The following is a 17906-nucleotide window of genomic DNA, read 5'->3' on the forward strand; positions in this document are numbered from 1 at the left end:
AGTAGCCATGGGTTCAAGACTGGACTGTGCCAGCTGCAATCGACACTAGCTTTCTCAAGGGACTTGGTGCCACAGCACCATCAACCTGCCATCCGTGCCTGCTGTTGAGTTCCTAGTGGGAGTCAGTGCCTCAGTGCCATCCGACTGCTGCCAGAGGACAGTGAGTTGAACCCCATGTGCAACCATCTCCATGCACCACCACAGTGATGTATACAGAGCTGAGGGGCCACCAGGGGTCCATGCTGCCAAGGCACTAGGATGCCACTGACATCAATGGCCCTGGCCCCAAGGCCGCCATCCTACCACGGTCCTGTCAACAGTGCCACAGAGTGCCTACTCAGCATCCAGGGTGGCAGCCGCCACCCATACATCAGAGCTGGGCAGGTAAAACAGAGAGAGGACATGTCTGCCTCACTGAGCCACGACATGTCATGTCCTGTAATTACATAAGGGAATTCTTTACTATCACCCGTTTTTCCGCTGGGCCTACTGACCTGTCACCACATCCACTCATCTCCCTGAGTGCGAGTGCGACTGCACTCTTCAGAATGTGTCCGAGAGGTCGTCACCACCGAGCACACTTCGATTGTGTGGACACACAGCCAACTGACAATACCAACGGATATTTTTAAAATGTGATCACTGTACAAAACGAACAATGATCAATTAACACAATGGGAATGTTAAACCAAAAGCCATATTTTCAAATACTTTCTGAACTTTATCCATGAAAAGTATAAGGTTTGTCTTACATAGCAGCAAACAGATTGGTCTCCTACCAACAAGGCATACATATTAGTCTATTTCTAAGGTCCATCCACATTACTAATTTCATGCAAAAAATACATATATAATCATGTAAAGTCAGTAATTGGCTGTGTAAGAAGAAACTCAGCAGTAAGTAACAAAATGATGAGTTATATTACCTGTCAATTCAGCTACACTCTTGCCACCAGCTTGCATTGCCACTATTTTCCCATGGTTTATGACAGAACTTAACATCACCTCCTTCTGTAACATGGCCATAGCATTCTGCTTTGCAATTTCAAGCAGTTTTTTCTTATCTATATGTAGCCCTGAACGAGACCTGCAAGAAAAATACAACAATTTAATGTAACCAACAAACAGAAAATGACATTCACAAAAATATGAAATAATACTATCCTCTCACATTACTTTTTATTGCAAGAGATGCACAAAGCATGTAATTTAAGTACAACAAAAATTTAGGACTATTATGCAAAATTTAGTGAAGAAATAATTTAACAAGAGCCGTCATAGCCCTCTGTCAGAAAGTGTTGCAATGTTAGAGAATGCAAGCTTTCTATTTCAACAATAACGCAATGGAAGGGCTCGGGAAGGGGAGGGAGGGGTACACCAATGCAAGTATATCACACTGGAAAAAGAGCTCAATTGCCTGAAGATAAGGTCTTAGTTACTTCAAAATCAATTGCAAATAAATTAAAACTATAAACACAACTGAATAGAAATAGTAAGAGGAGAACATTTGCACCAACATTTGATTCACTCACACAGGATGAATTTAAAGTTACTTTGAAGGAAACAAAATGAAATCATTCAACCAACAGAAGACCGACATCCCTTCAAGCAGTTCTCATAAAGAAGAAAATGGTACATTGATTCTATGACGATTTTTGCCATGGAGCAAAATTATCAAACAAGATTCTACCCATTGCCACAAATAATGACACTGTAGATCATTTGAAAAGAGCACAGTATTTCTGCCATATAGCTATGTAGACTACTTACTTGCAGAGGACCTAATTGACTGGGAAAAAACTACATCATTAACATCTGTCGTCCTTTACAAATTAAAAATTCTCTTGGTCTATGTAACATCCCATGTACCTTTAAATGCATGATGAACACTCTGCTTTGACGCCTCAAATGAAAGACATATCTTTCAATACAAGGATGACATCACTTTTTAAAAAAGTCTGAACAGGATCAAAACACTGGTCTGTGGACAGAGAGAGAGAGAGAGAGAGAGAGAGAGGGGGGGGGGGGGGGGGGAAGCTTATTTGTCGTCCACAAAAGACAACTCTTTAGTTATCTTGTTAAGGGAACATGAATCCAGCCCATAATAGAAAAACTAGCAGATGTAACACATTTTGCTACTATTCAGTACATGATAAGCTTTCTCAGGCTATGCACCTACTACAAGTGTTTGTTAAGGATTTCAATACCAAGACAGACTCATTACTAGGACTGCAGCAGAAAGCAAATTATTTTGGATGGAATAACAAGAAAGACCTTTCTACGTACATAAGGTTCAAGTATCTAGATCCTCCACAAACCTGGCACTGTACAATGACAATAGCAAAACAAAACTGGTCGCTGGCACTATCAGTTATGCTAGAGGTGCAGTTCCAAGTGCAAATCTAGAAAGGAATTACTTGGACTTTTCTCAAGCCTCCAGTATAGCTTCCCTGACCCACAATAACTGCTTTATAACATAGAGGAGTGCCTCGCACTTGTTTGTGCAGGACGTTTCTACCACAGCTAGCAGATCAGTCAGTATGGCAATGTATCCACATTCAATATGCCGGATGACATCCACAAAACAATTTTAGAATGAAAGGCATAAATAAGCAATAAGACAACAGGGGCACGGTATTATAGTGGTGTATGCCAACTAAGAGAAGCTTTATCATGTCCTAGTGAAAGCTGTAGCTTTTTAAAATAAAAATAAATGCAATACCCTTTCGTGTCAACAGAGTATGTTCCAAATTTTTCCCATAGTAGCTTCCATCAACGGATTATAATTCTGGAAGATATTAAGAACACTCACTTAAGGCTGTTACAACATTTATTTTTTAGCTCAAAATTGTGGACACCATACTGGTAAACAATTTTTTTTCCTTATAATCAAAGCTTCTATCTACATAATCATTCATCCAACTGGTCTTTGAGACTTGGCAGTATTCACCAGTTTTTGTTTTGCCCTCTGTAAGGAAATAAAGAATCAGATTTGCATTCCAGAAAATACTGGCCATAATCTTTAAGACTCATGGATCTGACCTCACTTTTCTTGATTATTGGCCACTATCTTCCACATGATGGATGATTGACTGATCTGGCCTTGTAACACTAACCAAAATGGCATTGCTGTGCTGCTACTGCGAATGGATGAGAAAAAGGGGAAACTACAGCCGTAATTTTTCCCGAGGGCTTGCAGCTTTACTGTATGGTTAAATGATGATGGCGTCCTCTTGGGTAAAATATTCCGGAGGTAAAATAGTCCCCCATTCGGATCTCTGGGCGGAGACTACTAAAGAGGACGTCGTTACCAGGAGAAAGAAAACTGGCGTTCTATGGATCAGAGCGTGGAATGTCAGATCCCTTAATCGAGCAGGTAGGTTAGAACATTTAAAAAGGGAAATGGATAAGTTAAAGTTAGATATAGTAGGAATTAGTGAAGTTCGGTGGCAGCAGGAACAAGACTTTTGGTCAGGTGAATACAGGGCTATAAATACAAAATCAAACAGGGATAATGCAGGAGTAGGTTTAATAATGAATAAAAAAATAGGAGTGCAGGTAAGCTACTACAAACAGCGTAGTGAACGCCTTATTGTGGCCAAGATAGACACGAAGCCCACGCCTACTACAGTAGTACAAGTTTATATGTCAACTAGCTTTGCAGATGACGAAGAAATTGAAGAAATATATGATGACATAAAAGAAATTATTCAGATAGTGAAGGGAGACAAAAATTTAATAGTCATGGGTGACTGGAATTCGATAGTAGATAAAGGAAGAGAAGGAAACATAGTAGGTGAATATGGATTGTGGGGTAAGAAATGACACAGGAAGCCACCTGGCAGAATTTTGCACAGAACGTAACTTAATCATAGCTAATCATGAAAGAAGGTTGTATGCATGTAAGAAGCCTCGAGATACTAGAAGGTATCAGATAGATTATATAGTGGTAAGACAGAGATTTAGGAACCAGGTTTTAAATTGTAAGACATTTCCAGGGGCAGATGTGGACTCTGACCACAATCTATTGGTTATGAACTGTAGATTAAAATTGAAGAAACTGCAAAAAGGTGGGAATTTAAGGAGATGGGACCTGGATAAACTGAAAGAACCAGAGGCTGTACAGAGTTTCAGGGAGAGCATAAGGGAACAATTGACAAGAATGGGGGAAAGAAATACAGTAGAAGAGGAATGGTTAGCTTTGAGGGATGAAATAGTGAAGGCAGCAGAGGATCAAATAGGTAAAAAGATGAGGGCTAGTAGAAACCCTTGGGTAACAGAAGAAATATTGAATTTAATTGATGAAAGGAGAAAACATAAAAATGCAGTAAATGAAGCAGGCAAAAAGGAATACAAACATCTCACAAATGAGATCGACAGGAAGTGCAAAATGGCTAAGCAGGGATGGCTAGAGGACAAATGTAAGGATGTAGAGGCTTGTCTCACTAGGGGTAAGATAGATACTGCCTACAGGAAAATTAAAGAGACCTTTGGAGAGAAGAGAACCACTTGTATGAATATCAAGAGCTCAGATGGAAACACAGTTCTAAGCAAAGAAGGGAAAGCAGAAAGGTGGAAGGAGTATATAGAGGGTCTATACAAGGGCGATGAACTTCAGAACAATATTATGGAAATGGAAGAGGATGTAGATGAAGATGAAACGCGAGATATGATACTGCGTGAAGAGTTTGACAGAGCACTGAAAGACCTAAGTCGAAACAAGGCCCCGGGAGTAGACAACATTCCATTAGAACCACTGATAGTCTTGGGAGAGCCAGTCCTGACAAAACTCTACCATCTGGTAAGGAAGATGTATGAGACAGGTGAAATACCCTCAGACTTCAAGAAGAATATAATTACTCCAATCCCAAAGAAAGCTGGTGCTGACAGATGTGAAAATTACCGAACTACCAGTTTAATAAGTCACGGCCGCAAAATACTAACGTGAATTCTTTACAGACGAATGGAAAAACTGGTATAAGCCGATCTCGGGGAAGATCAGTTTGGATTCCGTAGAAATATTGGAACACGTGAGGCAATACTGACCCTACAACTTACCTTAGAAGCTAGATTAAGAAAAGGCAAACCTACGTTTCTAGCATTTGTAGACTTAGAGAAAGCTTTTGACAATGTTGACTGCAATACTCTCTTTCAAATTCTGAAGGTAGCAGGGGTAAAATACAGGGAGCGAAAGGCTATTTACAATTTGTAAAGAAACCAGATGGCAGCTATAAGAATTGAGGGCCATGAAAGGGAAGCAGTGGTTGGGATGGGAGTGAGACAGGTTTGTAGACTCTCCCTGATGTTATTCAATCTGTATACTGAGCAAGCAGTAAAGGAAGCAAAAGAAAAATTCGGAGTAGGTATTAAAATCCATGGAGAAGAAATAAAAACTTTGAGGTTGACCGATGACATTATAATTCTGTCAGAGATAGCAAAGGCCTTGGAAGAGCAGTTGAATGGAATGGACAGTGTCTTGAAAGGAGGATATAAGATGAAAATCAACAAAAGCAAAATGAACATCAACAAAAGCAAAATGATGATAATGGAATGTAGTCGAATTAAGTCGGGTGATGCTGAGGGAATTAGATTAGGAAATGAAACACTTCTAGTAGTAAAGGAGTTTTGCTATTTGGGGAGCAAAATAACTAATGATGGTTGAAGTATAGAGGATATAAAATATAGACTGGCAATGGCAAGGAAAGCGTTTCTGAAGAAGAGAAATTTGTTAACATTGAGTATAGATTTAAGTGTCAGGAAGTTGTTTCTGAAAGTATTTGTATGGAGTGCAGCCATGTATGGAAGTGAATCATGGACGATAAATAGTTTGGACAAGAAGAGAATAGAAGTTTTCGATATGTGGTGCTACAGAAGAATGCTGAAGATTAGATGGGTGGATCACATAAGTAATGAGGAGGTATTGAATAGAATTGGGGAGGAGTTTGTGGCACAACTTGACTAGAAGAAGGGATTGGTTGGTAGGGCATGTTCTGAGGCATCAAGGGATCAGCAATTTAGTATTCGAGGGCAGCGTGGAGGGTGAAAATCGTAGAGGGAGACCAAGAGATGAATACACTAAGCAGATTCAGAAGGATGTAGGCTGCAGTACGTACTGGGAGATGAAGCAGCTTGCACAGGATAGAGCAGCATGGAGAGCTGCATCAAATGGTTGTCTCAAGACTGAAGACCACAACAACAAAAACAACATCATCTTCCACATTCTTCTTAAACTGCCGTTTTGTTTAATGTGTGTAGCGGTCCACCCATACTTGATCCACAGTCACAAAACCAATGCATAAAATCAGTTGGATTCTTTCCGCAATGAATTTTTTGACTGTATTGGATTCCAGTTCATCCATTTGAATGAAATATGCACGAAATAATTCTTTAAAAAACCACAAAAAACTACTCCACAGATGCACAACTTTTACCAACAAACAGAAACAAAATTTTTCTAATACTGGCACCATCTCCATATCAAGCAGAAACATTTTTTACTCTGTGATTTGCATTAGATCTATAGAATTGTTACCTCATTGAATTTTGCTCATTAAGAACTACACCCATCTCTCAGTATTCATGACTTCATTGTTCCAGGATTCAAGTATTTGCAAAATTAATTTAACTGATATATATTTAGTATCTATGAACCAATTATTTGCCTATTCACAAACAAAAGAAAACAAGCACTACAAGAAAGTGTGAGTTGTGTCGGCGTGCAGACCAGCATGTTTACCGTTAAAAAGAGAGAGAGAGAGAGAGAGAGAGAGAGAGAGAGAGAGAGAGAGAGAGAGAGAGGGGGGGGGGGGGGGGGGGGGAGATGCATGAACGGACTAAGTTCACTCATGGAATGAAGTAGAAAATGTACAAGTAACATGAAAGTGGAGCACAAAGTACTAAGCACTGAGCAACAATACTTTCTGTTCTTACTTGTTAGTTGTAACTAAGCACTGTTTTATAACACACAGCCTCAATTTTATTTGTGAAGCTGAAAGTACTTTCCTATGTGACATCTGTCCAGTTACTTTCTAATCCCAGTCACACAGATTGGTTTGATTGATGCCGTATCACTGTGTTTACACTATGTCAGTACCATTCTACTATTTCAACTGCATAACACGCACATATGTATCAGGTATGTTATGCATGTTCACATAAATTACATTTTCATGTTATTTATAAGAAAATGGTTCAAAATACGTTGAACTTAAGAAATAAAACAATGGAAAATCCAGGATGGAATTATGTGTGTGTGTGTGTGTGTGTGTGTGGGGGGGGGGCCTTTTTGGCCGAAAGCTTATTTGTTTGACAGTCTTTTTGTTGAGCCTACTTATGACTCAGCATCTCTGCTACATGGTGAGTAGCAACTGTCCTTTTCAATCTTGACCATAAGAAATAAAGTTACAAGCTATTTCATATCTTGACTGTTGGGTCACATTTTAGTCTCAGTGAATACATTGCAAGGTGTACAGTGGCTCACATCACTATGATAGCTGCGGACAGAAACTCTGCAGAATGGATACTCAGAATATCTACTCCACTGAGAGGGGAGGAGGGGAAATAGGTTTTTTTTTCTTTTTTGTGGGGAGGGTTACAACGATATTTAGATGCAAAAGATTTTAAAAAAAGTGACACACACCTTCTCAGTAATGTTGCTCTGTACGTAACTATTTTCCAAAGAAAATAAATGCTGATCTACCCACTTTCCTATTCATTCAGTTCCCAGAATGGTGTAGAATTTACCTGATGGCCTTTATCAAGAAGATCTATCATGAACTTTGCTCTGGTTCTTAAGAAATCCTACCATCATTAGTAGTTCCTTAATGCTGAAGTTATGTACCCACTTTTAATGAAACAGATGGAACCTTAAACCTAACTTTCACAGTTAACAGTGTGATGTGTGATGATAACAATGTTCCATCTAGCAAAAACTGACTACCGGTGATAAGTGATGATAACAATGTTCCATCTAGCAAGAACTCACTACTGTCTGACAGAACAATGCCATGCCATGATGTGACACTCTGTTGATATCCGGTGCGAGTCAGTCTTTTCTTTACCTTGGAGCTGGTGCAATAAGAGCCCCATTAAGTCTATAAGTGTACCTAGGTTAACTGTTTCATGCACTTCTGAGTAAACAGAGCATATTGCACCTTTGAAAGAGGCATGTGCTATCAGCATGTGAACAATAACTTTAACATCCCCACAGCTGTACAACTGAATAGGAAAGTGATAGTGGTGAGCTTTCCAGTGCAAGCATATGTTGCATAGTCAATGTGTTGAACTTGTAAGGAAAGGTCCTCAGAGGAGGGATCAACTTTTCGAAACAATCTGTACAGTGATGTAGGTTAAGGTCCAAGGAATCACATCCTGCAGCCCGTCACCCCAATGTGCCCTCTTTTGCGAGTAATCGATGAAAAAATATTTCGGAATTTCGCATGATGCTGTATAACTTTAAAAATGGTAACAATCTGCAGACTGGTTGCAAAGTGTAATGGTTAAGGTATTGAGCTCACATGAAAAGGGTTATCAGTTCTAATCTCATCATATAAATTGAATTTTTTATTTTTAAATCTTTATCAAAATGACTTTGATCATTATTTTTATTCAATCATCTGGTTTAAATGTAAATTTTTTTTTATTAATTTGTCACATCATGTTTGTCTTCATATGAAATACATCATTTGCTCCTATTTTTCTTCCTTATCAATCTTTTTCCACTTGGAATCCTTGTTCATGTGATTTTCATTATTGTTATATAATCAAAACTTTTTCATCCATGTTATTGCAATCATTACTTCTATTTCTCATGTTGCTTGAATTTCATTTTACTTACAATCCCTGCTTTCATTTAAATCATAATCCATGTTATTTTCTCTGTAGCGCAATTTATGTTTTAAATGTTTAAACAATGGAAAATCCAGGACGGAATGCAACAATATTCCAGCAATACACAGCCGTCATTCCACCACCACACCCAGTCTTTTTATTCCTCTCCTTTTCTGCCACCCCCCCTCCCCCTACCCGCCTCGCGCCTTCCCTCCGTCTAACATGCAGCACTTCACTGTCCGTCACCCCCACCACACTATCCCTCCCCTTCCCTGCCCCAGCCTTCTACTTACCCACACCCAGTCACCACTCCCAACAAGCACTGGTGCTGCTGCTTGCAGTGTGGTTTCAGTTGCTTGAGACTGCATTCGTGTGTGTGTGTGTGTGTGTGTGTGTGTGTGTGTGTGTGTGTGTGTGTGTGTGTTGACGAAGGCCTTAATGGCCGAAAGCTGTAATTGTGAGTGTCTTTTTGTTGTGCCTATCTGCAATTCAGCACTCCACTATATGGTGAATATTGTTTTAAATGTTTGTATGATGATTTCCATCCAAAAAGATGTACATCTCTAAACGAACAATACATTCTTGACACCACTGCGCAGACAATATGAACAGATTATTTCATCTTTTGTTTTCTTAACTGGAAGATCAGCATTTTAAAATGTTTAAACTATATTATACATAAATAAAAATAATCAGATTCACATGCACAAATATTCCAAGTAGAAGAATAATGATAGGAAGAAAAAATAAGAGCAACTGAGACAGAAGTTAAAACGTTAATTAAAATGCTGTGACAAAGGAATACAAATAAGAGAAATTGTGTGTAAACCATTTAATAGTACCCGTTCAACACAGTCATTTCATTTAAATATCTGGGTGTAATGTTTCAACCGATATGAAATGGAATGAGCATGTGAGGATTGCGATAGGTAAGGTGAATGGTGAACTTTGGTGTATTAGAAGAATTTTGGAAAAGTGTGGTTCATCCGTAAAGGATACCGCATACAGGATGCTATTGTGACCTATTCTTCAGTGTTGCTTGAGTGTTTGGGTTGCACAGCAGTTCGGCTTAAAGAAAGACATCGAAGTAATTCAAAGGTGGGCTGCTAGATTTGTTACTGGTAGGTTCAAACAACATGAAAGTGTTATGGAGATGCTTCAGGAATTCAAATGGGAATCACTGGAGGGAAGGTGATGGTCTTTTCGAGGAACATTACTGAGAAAATTTGGAGGACCAGCATTTGAAGCTTACTGTGGAATGATTCTACTGCCGCCAACATAAATTTCATGTACAGGCCATTAAGATAAGATACAAGAAATTAGGGCTCATACAGAGACATATAGAAAGTCATTTTTTCCTCGCTCTATCTGCAAGTGTAACAAAAAAGGAAATAACTAGTAGTGATACAGAGTACCCTCTGCCATCACCACACAATGGCTTGCAGAGTATGAGTGTTGATGCAGATGTAGAACTCCCTCATTTGCCTCTTAATAATGTTAAATACAATCACACATATATCTCTCTCCGTCTATTGTGCTTGGAGACTATGACACCATGCTTCGGAGAACAGAAACAGTAATAACAATACTTATGGAATATTTCATCCTTTCTTGGAGGAACATGGTCTTATTAAAAACCTGAATACACAGTATTAATGTGCCACAATAATATTTATTTAATACTTCGTTATGAAACAGCGTTGGACTTCCTAGGCCATCATCACGTAACTTGAAGATAAACAGATAGTCCACCAACTTTGGTGAGAGTGCAAAGTTGTACAAAGATTGTTAATCAAAGATACAGACTATATCGATACAAAACCACAAGCATAAGATAATACCTAAAGAGAGTCTGAACAAATAAATATTATATTACAGAATATTCGAAGATTAAGAGTATATGAACATACCAGCCAAATTTGTTGTACAAGTGAGTAATGGCACATACTACTATGGAATATTAAACTGGCAAATCCGATTAATAGGCTGGGAAAAAAAGGGGGCGGGGGGGGGCGGCAGAGGGCACAAAGGAGTCTTACGGAATTTGGAACAGCTATAACAAGCACTAACGTTAGTGACAGCATTTATTTTAGATGCACAGGATAGTAACTTCTACAGACACAATAACACTTGTCAGTTCCCAGCATCCCATAACACACAAACATGCAACCCTCCACTCCATAGTGCACCACCTACTATCTATAGCACAAACCAAATCAGATCTTGATAACGAACTGAAAATAATTAAAGAAATAGCATACAGAAATGGTTATAGTCCTACCCTAACTGACAACAGAGGGAGGGAACAGCACTTCTTTATCGTCCTCAACAGCAGAACTAGGGGAAGACAAGAACAACCAATTCAGCTCAGATTTGGCAGGTCGCTTGTGTACAACCTAAAACGAAGAACTCTTAAGATATTTTCGCTCAATACCCCCCTGTTTTTATGAAAATCAGCCCTAAAAGTTATGATGAGCAACTGACTCAAAATTGGCGGGATCGATAGATAATTGTAAATAAGGCATTTTTCATCATCAGTTATAGGATTTGCAAACCCATACTTTTCCAGAAATTGAGGAAAGAAACTTTTACAACTGCCGCATATGTATCCAAACACTTTTCGCCGAGAGTGCCAATAGCATGCCAGTATGGTAGATCAGCATGAGTTAATGAATCAACAATGAACTTTAACAACTGTCATAGGATGTCTGCCCCAAACAAATACAGCAATCAATAATGAATAAAATGAGATTTAAAAAAAATAGTGAAACGGTCAAGCTAACTGGCTGGGAAGCAGCGAACCCAAGTTCGAATCTCCAGGAAACCGTACAGTTTCCATTTTTTAAAATTGTAGTTCTTCATATCAGAATTCTTGGAGATAATAATAGTAATAAGGTAGGCAAACTTATTTCCTAGATGACATGAATTAGCACAGACTTAAAAGTTTAAGTCTCGTCACATGAAAACAACTCTGAGTATGAGTGCTGTGAATTCCTCACGAGGGATCACAGATAGCCAATCAGAAAGGCACAGGACAGAATGCACGTGGTGAGAGTTAAGTTGTCCCGGTTGCCTGTTCATCATATCATAGTTGTGAATCTGTAAGAGTGAGGGTGTCCAGCACGAACCTTCTAGAAGACAATTGGGAAGAGTTGTTTTCCATCATTAGGCTGCCGCGAACGTCGAAAATACATATAATCATTTTCCATCGTTAATCCACCAAATAAAATATGTTTTGTGAAAGAATAAAGCAATCTTCCGTAAGTAACATATGACTTGTACTGTATATAGTTTGTAGTAATTAGCTTTTCTGTTTATGCTGTAGTAAGCAGTTATTGTTTGCTGCGTCATATCTTTCAGTTGCATAATGTAAATAATGGAGAATGTACACTCTTCGACCAGCACTGATATCCATAGTTGGGAGCCTGTCGCAGACGATGGCAAGCGGGAAGTTACCGACACTGTGTTTTGATTTGTAAAAGCGTTGCAAGACAGATGTATTTTCAATGCACTACCGGATTCAGGTAGTTCTGTTTCTCAGCATTCCAGACTGATGGGGGTGGCTATCATTGAGCAATTTTTGGAGCTCACCAACAAAATTACTTTTTTTGATACTGAAGAACTATACCATGAAGGCAAAGCTGAATGTGATATAGTGGAAGACATCACGGCTAGTGAATTGCAAAATGGTAAAACACTTCGGAAATGTCCACATCATAGGCAATCTATGCTTCATCTGTTCCCAATGAGTATTACAAACTGGTTACTAAACGACTGAACTTGGGCACTATACCCCTGGAAGTAAAAGTAAAGGCAGTAGTGCTAGCCAGGAATCATCCAAATTGGAACCTAGAAACACAGCAAAAGAATGTAGCAACAGCCCAGAAAAGGAAGGAAGATCTAAAATTGTGGGAAAATGATGTCAAAGGAGGGACAAGATGTCACAAATACCAGGGGGTAAATAAGTGGACATATGACCAATTTGTCAAATATCGTCGTCGTAACGAGAACGTTAACAATGAGAACACTCCAGGAGTGGACTGCAAGTGCATCGCTTCTATATATGACCAACAAGGATATTATGTTCACTGCATCATTATCTTAGGCATGGAATTTCAAATTGGAATATAAAATTCGTCAATGGCCCGTCACTAAATACGTCTCCCACAAGGAGGTAGAAAATATAGAAGATATATAGAAAGTGGCGGCTCTTTTCAGCATGCAAATGGCATCACTTATGACTGGTTTTAATCATCATTACATGATCAACACCGATCAAACAGGATTCAACTATCAGGTGAACATTCAACACACGTTATTGCATAAAGGAGAAAAACAAACCTTTGTCGCAGTTCGTAGTAAAAAAAAAAAACTAACACATTCGTACACGGTGCATTAAGCCATCACAGCCTCTGGAAAAGCGTTGCCTAAGGTTTCCCTGTGCTTACAAGAAACAAATGTTACATTTGGTTCTTGGGTTACAGAAGAGGTCAGTCACTTAACCGACTATGAAAAATGAGTACATTACTTGCTCCAAATCCGGGAAATTGACAAATGCTATTTACAGAACATTTCTTGAGGATGTTTTAAAACCACACATTGCTGATAAGAAGTCTTGCCTAATATTGGATTCCTAGGGTGGACAAACTAATATTCTAATGTACGACGCCATGTTTATAGATGACATGCACGGTAAAAGTAATACCGCCAAACTGCATACCTACGTGCAGCCGTGTGATGTTTATTTCTATCGCCAGGTTAAAAACATTATTTTGAGACTTCTGAATTGCAGTGTGCTTTTGGAAACCCAGCGAGAATTGCACAACTGCACGGATGGAATAACTACTCACAGCATAATTCATAACCAATTTTCAGCACCGATTTTTCAGGCAATGATACTGTATGCGTGGTACCCATCAAAATTAATTCCCGAAAAAGACATATTTTTAAACATGAACCAAGTTTGTTTTCCATCGATTCTTCGGAAGGAACAGTGCAGCTGTCAAAAGATTACATTCATTAGATGTTCTTGATGCTGCGAGTATATTTGTTTCAAATGTTTCTATGACAATTACTATCCATCTAGTTGTTTGAAGAAAGGTGAGGACATGTAACTGTGACTGGAAAAGCCATTGTAAAGCGATCAGGAGTAATATTTCAATAGTTTACTATCCCAAGAGCTTTGAGAAATTAATTTTCCTACCTTTTTATCATTCCTTATTGATTTACTTACCTTCTTAACCCTCCTGTCGCTGTCAATTTACATATGGAAAAATACAAACAAGAAGAATAACATCCGCTAGGTTTCCTCGAGATTCGAACCCAGGTTCTCCGCTTCCCAGCCAGTTACTCGGGTCATTGCACTCTCGGTGAAAAGCATTTACCATGTGGGTACATAACGGGCAGTTGTAAAAGTTTCTTTCCTCGATAGAGGAACCAAAGGCAGAAAACAAACATTACTAAAAATTCTCGTCATTAATAAACATCAATCAAAGAATCTGGATGAGGTCCTAATGACCAAAACCAGTAACACCACTCATCTTCACGAAACTAGTGGTAGTCAGTTAATATTTCTTTCACCATTAGATAATACGCTTGTTGTAACTGTTCCACACCTACATTCCACAGACTACTTTCTCCCCACTGCCCTCTTTCCCCCCCCCCCCCCCCCCCTTTTATGGACTGTTCATCAAATTCACCAATTTGTAGCTATAACATAGTAGTCGTTTGTGCCATAACTCATTTCCACAACATATATAACTTACACATTCATATATTTTTAATCTTTGAGTATACTATAATGTAAGATTTATTTGTTCAGGGCCTTTTTCAATATTGCATTATGCTCGTGTTTTTGAATTCATACAATTGTAAGATGTCACGTATCTTTGAGAAACAATCTTTGGACAACTGTGAACTGTGATGATGTGTGGACTACCTGTTTAGTATTAAGTTATCTGACAATGGCTTACGAAGCCAAGAGCCAGTTCATAATGAATTATTAAATAAATATTACTGTGCAACATTAATACTGTGTATTCATATAGGCCATCTTATGCTGCATGGAACATGCTGTGAACAATAAGGTTATTCTTTTGACAAAGCATGCTGGGCAGCATAGTAGACGGTGCTTCCCTTCTATTTATTGCCCAATGCAGAGCTATTGTGAGTGTATCTACGTAAGTGTCTGGTCTGACAGCATTGTCGTAAATTTAGTCAGTAAATCTCACAAAGGCTTAGATAAACTAATGTTAGCAATCAGATGTTTTACTATCCACCTGATTCAGTTTTAACAGCTGTAGAATCATTCAATGAAAGTGCCACAGAAGTACCCCATCAATCCTACAATATTAGTCGGAAACAAGTTTAACCTAGCAAGTATAGAATGGGACATCTTTGAATTCACAGCAATTGGTTTGAATGGACAGTCTTGTGATACAAACACATCAAAAAAAGTTTTACATCACATCAGTTCTGAAAGTTCTGGAACCTGTACAGAAAATTGGAAGAGAGATCAACATAAACATCATTTCCGCCCTTTTTATTGCTCATGGAAACCACACATTGCATGTTGTACCATCATATAGTGAGACCTTCAGAGGTGGGGGTCCAGACTGCTGTACACACCGGTACCTCTAATACCCAGTAGCACATCCTCTTTCATTGATGCATGCCTGTATTCGTCGTGGTATACTATCCACAAGTTCATCTAGGCACTGATGGTCCATATTGTCCCACTCCGCAACAGCAATTTGGCGTGGATCCCTCGGAGTGGTTGGTGGGTCATGCCGTCCATAAACAGTCCTTTTCAATCTATCCCAGGCATGTTCGATAGGGTTTATATCTGGAGAACATGCTGGCCACTCTAGTCATGCAATGTCACTATCCTGAAAGAAGTCATTCACAAGACATGCTCAATGGGAGCGCAAATTATTGCCCATGGAACCGAGTGCCTCACCAATATGCTGCCAATATGGTTGCACTATCAGTCAGAGGATGGCATTCACGTTTCATGCAGCCGTTATGGCACCTTCCACGATCACCAGTGGAGCACATTGGTCCCACATAATGCCACCCCAAAAACAGCAGGCAACCTCCACCTTGCTGCACTTGTTGGACAGTGTATCTAAGGCATTCAGCCTAACAGGGTTGCCTCCAAACACGTCTCCGACAGTTGTCTGGTTGAAGGCATAAGCAACATACACCAGTGAAGAGCACGTGATGCCAATCCTCAGCGGTCCATTTGGCATGTTGTTTGGACCATCTATACTGCACTGCATTGTGTCATTGTTGCAAAGATGGACCTCGCCATGGACTTGCGAGTGAAGTTGCACATCATGCAGACTATTGCGCACAGTTTGAGTTGTAACACGATGTCCTGTGGCTGCACAAAAAGCATTATTCAACATGGTGGTGTTGCTGTTGGAGTTTCTACGAGCCATAATCCATAAGTAGTGCTCATCCACTGCAGTAGTAGCCCTTGGGCGGCCTGAGGCAGGCATGTCATCGACTGTTCCTGCCTCTTTGTATCTCCTCCACGTCCGAACAACATCACTTCGGTTCACTCCGAGACGCCTGGACACTTCCCTTTTTGAGAGCCCTTCCTCGCACAAAGTAACAATGTGGACACAATCGAACCATGGTATTGACCATCTAGGCATGGTTAAACTACAGACAACACGAGCCGTGTACCTCATATCTGGTGTAATGACTGGAACTGATCGACTGTTGGACACCCTCCGTCTAATAGACGCTGCTCATGCATGTTGTTTACATCTTTGGGCAGGTTTAGTGACATCTCTGAACATTCAAAGGGACTGCCAAGTGCTCAAGAAAATTCTGGTCCTATGTAAAATCACTACAGAAATCAATGGCTTTTACCAAGTCACTCACTGACCAGTCCAGTATGGAAATACAAGACATCAAAAGGAAAGCTCAAGTTCAAAAAATCATCAATGCAGGAGGATCCTACAGACATACCATTATTTGATTGTCTCACAGATTCCCCTATGGAGGACGTAGAAAGATGTTTGCCTGGCATGGAGAAGCAAATGACAGAGCTTGAAACAAATAAGTTGCCATGTTGAATGGAATCCCAATTTGGTTTTACTAAGTGTACCCATTGGTATTGGCTGCCTATTTAGCTTGCATTTATCATGAAGTTCTCATTCAGTGCAAAGTCCCAAACGTCTGGAGAAAAGCACAGGTGACCCCTATACATAAGAACATTACAGAACAATCTCCTTCACATCAGATTCCTGCAGAACTCTTCAGCATACTCTAAGTTTGAATATAACAAATGTCCTCGAAATAAAAAAGCTTCTGTCCACAAATCAGCATGGGTTTAGAATCGATACAGTGCCCCACTGCAGACTGTTAACAAAGGTCCTCCTGCACGGAATAGGTTCCCAGATATTTGAGTGGCTCTGGCTCTAAGACCTCTTACGTAATAGAACCCAGTACATTGTTCTGGATGGCTAGTGCTCATCAGAGTCAAGGCTATCATCAAGAGTGTCCTAGGGAAGTGTTATAGAACCACTCTTGCCCACTATATGATCTGACAGACTGGGTGAGCAGCAATCTGCAACTGTTCGCTGATGATGCTGTAATGTATGGGAGAGTGACACTGTTGAGTGACTGTATGAGGATACAGGTTGACTTAGAATTTCAGTATGGTGTGATGTATGGCAGCTTGTTTTAAAAGTAGAAATATTAAGTAAAAGCAGATAAGTAGGAGAAACAATTCCTTAATGTTTGAATATGGTATTTGTCATGCGTTGATTGACACACAGTCATGCTGATTAAATATCTAGGCATAAACTGTGAAGCGCTACGAAATGTTATGCGATTGTAAGATCAGCAGTAGGGACTGCAGATGGTCAACTTCGGTTTATTGGGGGAATTCTAGGAATGTGTAGCTCATTTATAAAGTCGATCACATATAGGACAATAGTGCACGTACAACCCATTTTTGAGTACTGCTTAAACACTTGGGATCTGCTCCATGTTGGATTAAAGACACTGACCTAATTCAGAGGTGTGCTGCCAGATTTGTCACCAGTAGTGGAGTAGGAGAC

General features: G+C 39.6%; 1 protein-coding gene across 4 annotated transcripts in view; it reads right to left on the reverse strand.

Moving 5' to 3' along the window:
* Positions 1 to 17906, reverse strand: part of LOC126481405 (serine/arginine repetitive matrix protein 2-like) — a 349894-nt gene that overhangs the window by 278067 nt on the left and 53921 nt on the right. For all 4 annotated transcript variants that reach the window (XR_007587552.1, XR_007587553.1, XM_050105134.1 and 1 more), the window contains exon 3: positions 927 to 1087. Coding sequence is in view for 2 of the 4 variants with exons in the window: in XM_050105134.1 (XP_049961091.1) it covers positions 927 to 1087 (161 nt within the window). In the remaining 2 variants the exon portion in view is untranslated. The remainder of the gene's footprint in view (positions 1 to 926; positions 1088 to 17906) is intronic.

The sequence above is a fragment of the Schistocerca serialis genome, chromosome 5, assembly GCF_023864345.2.
Source record: "Schistocerca serialis cubense isolate TAMUIC-IGC-003099 chromosome 5, iqSchSeri2.2, whole genome shotgun sequence".
NCBI lineage: Eukaryota > Metazoa > Arthropoda > Insecta > Orthoptera > Acrididae > Schistocerca > Schistocerca serialis.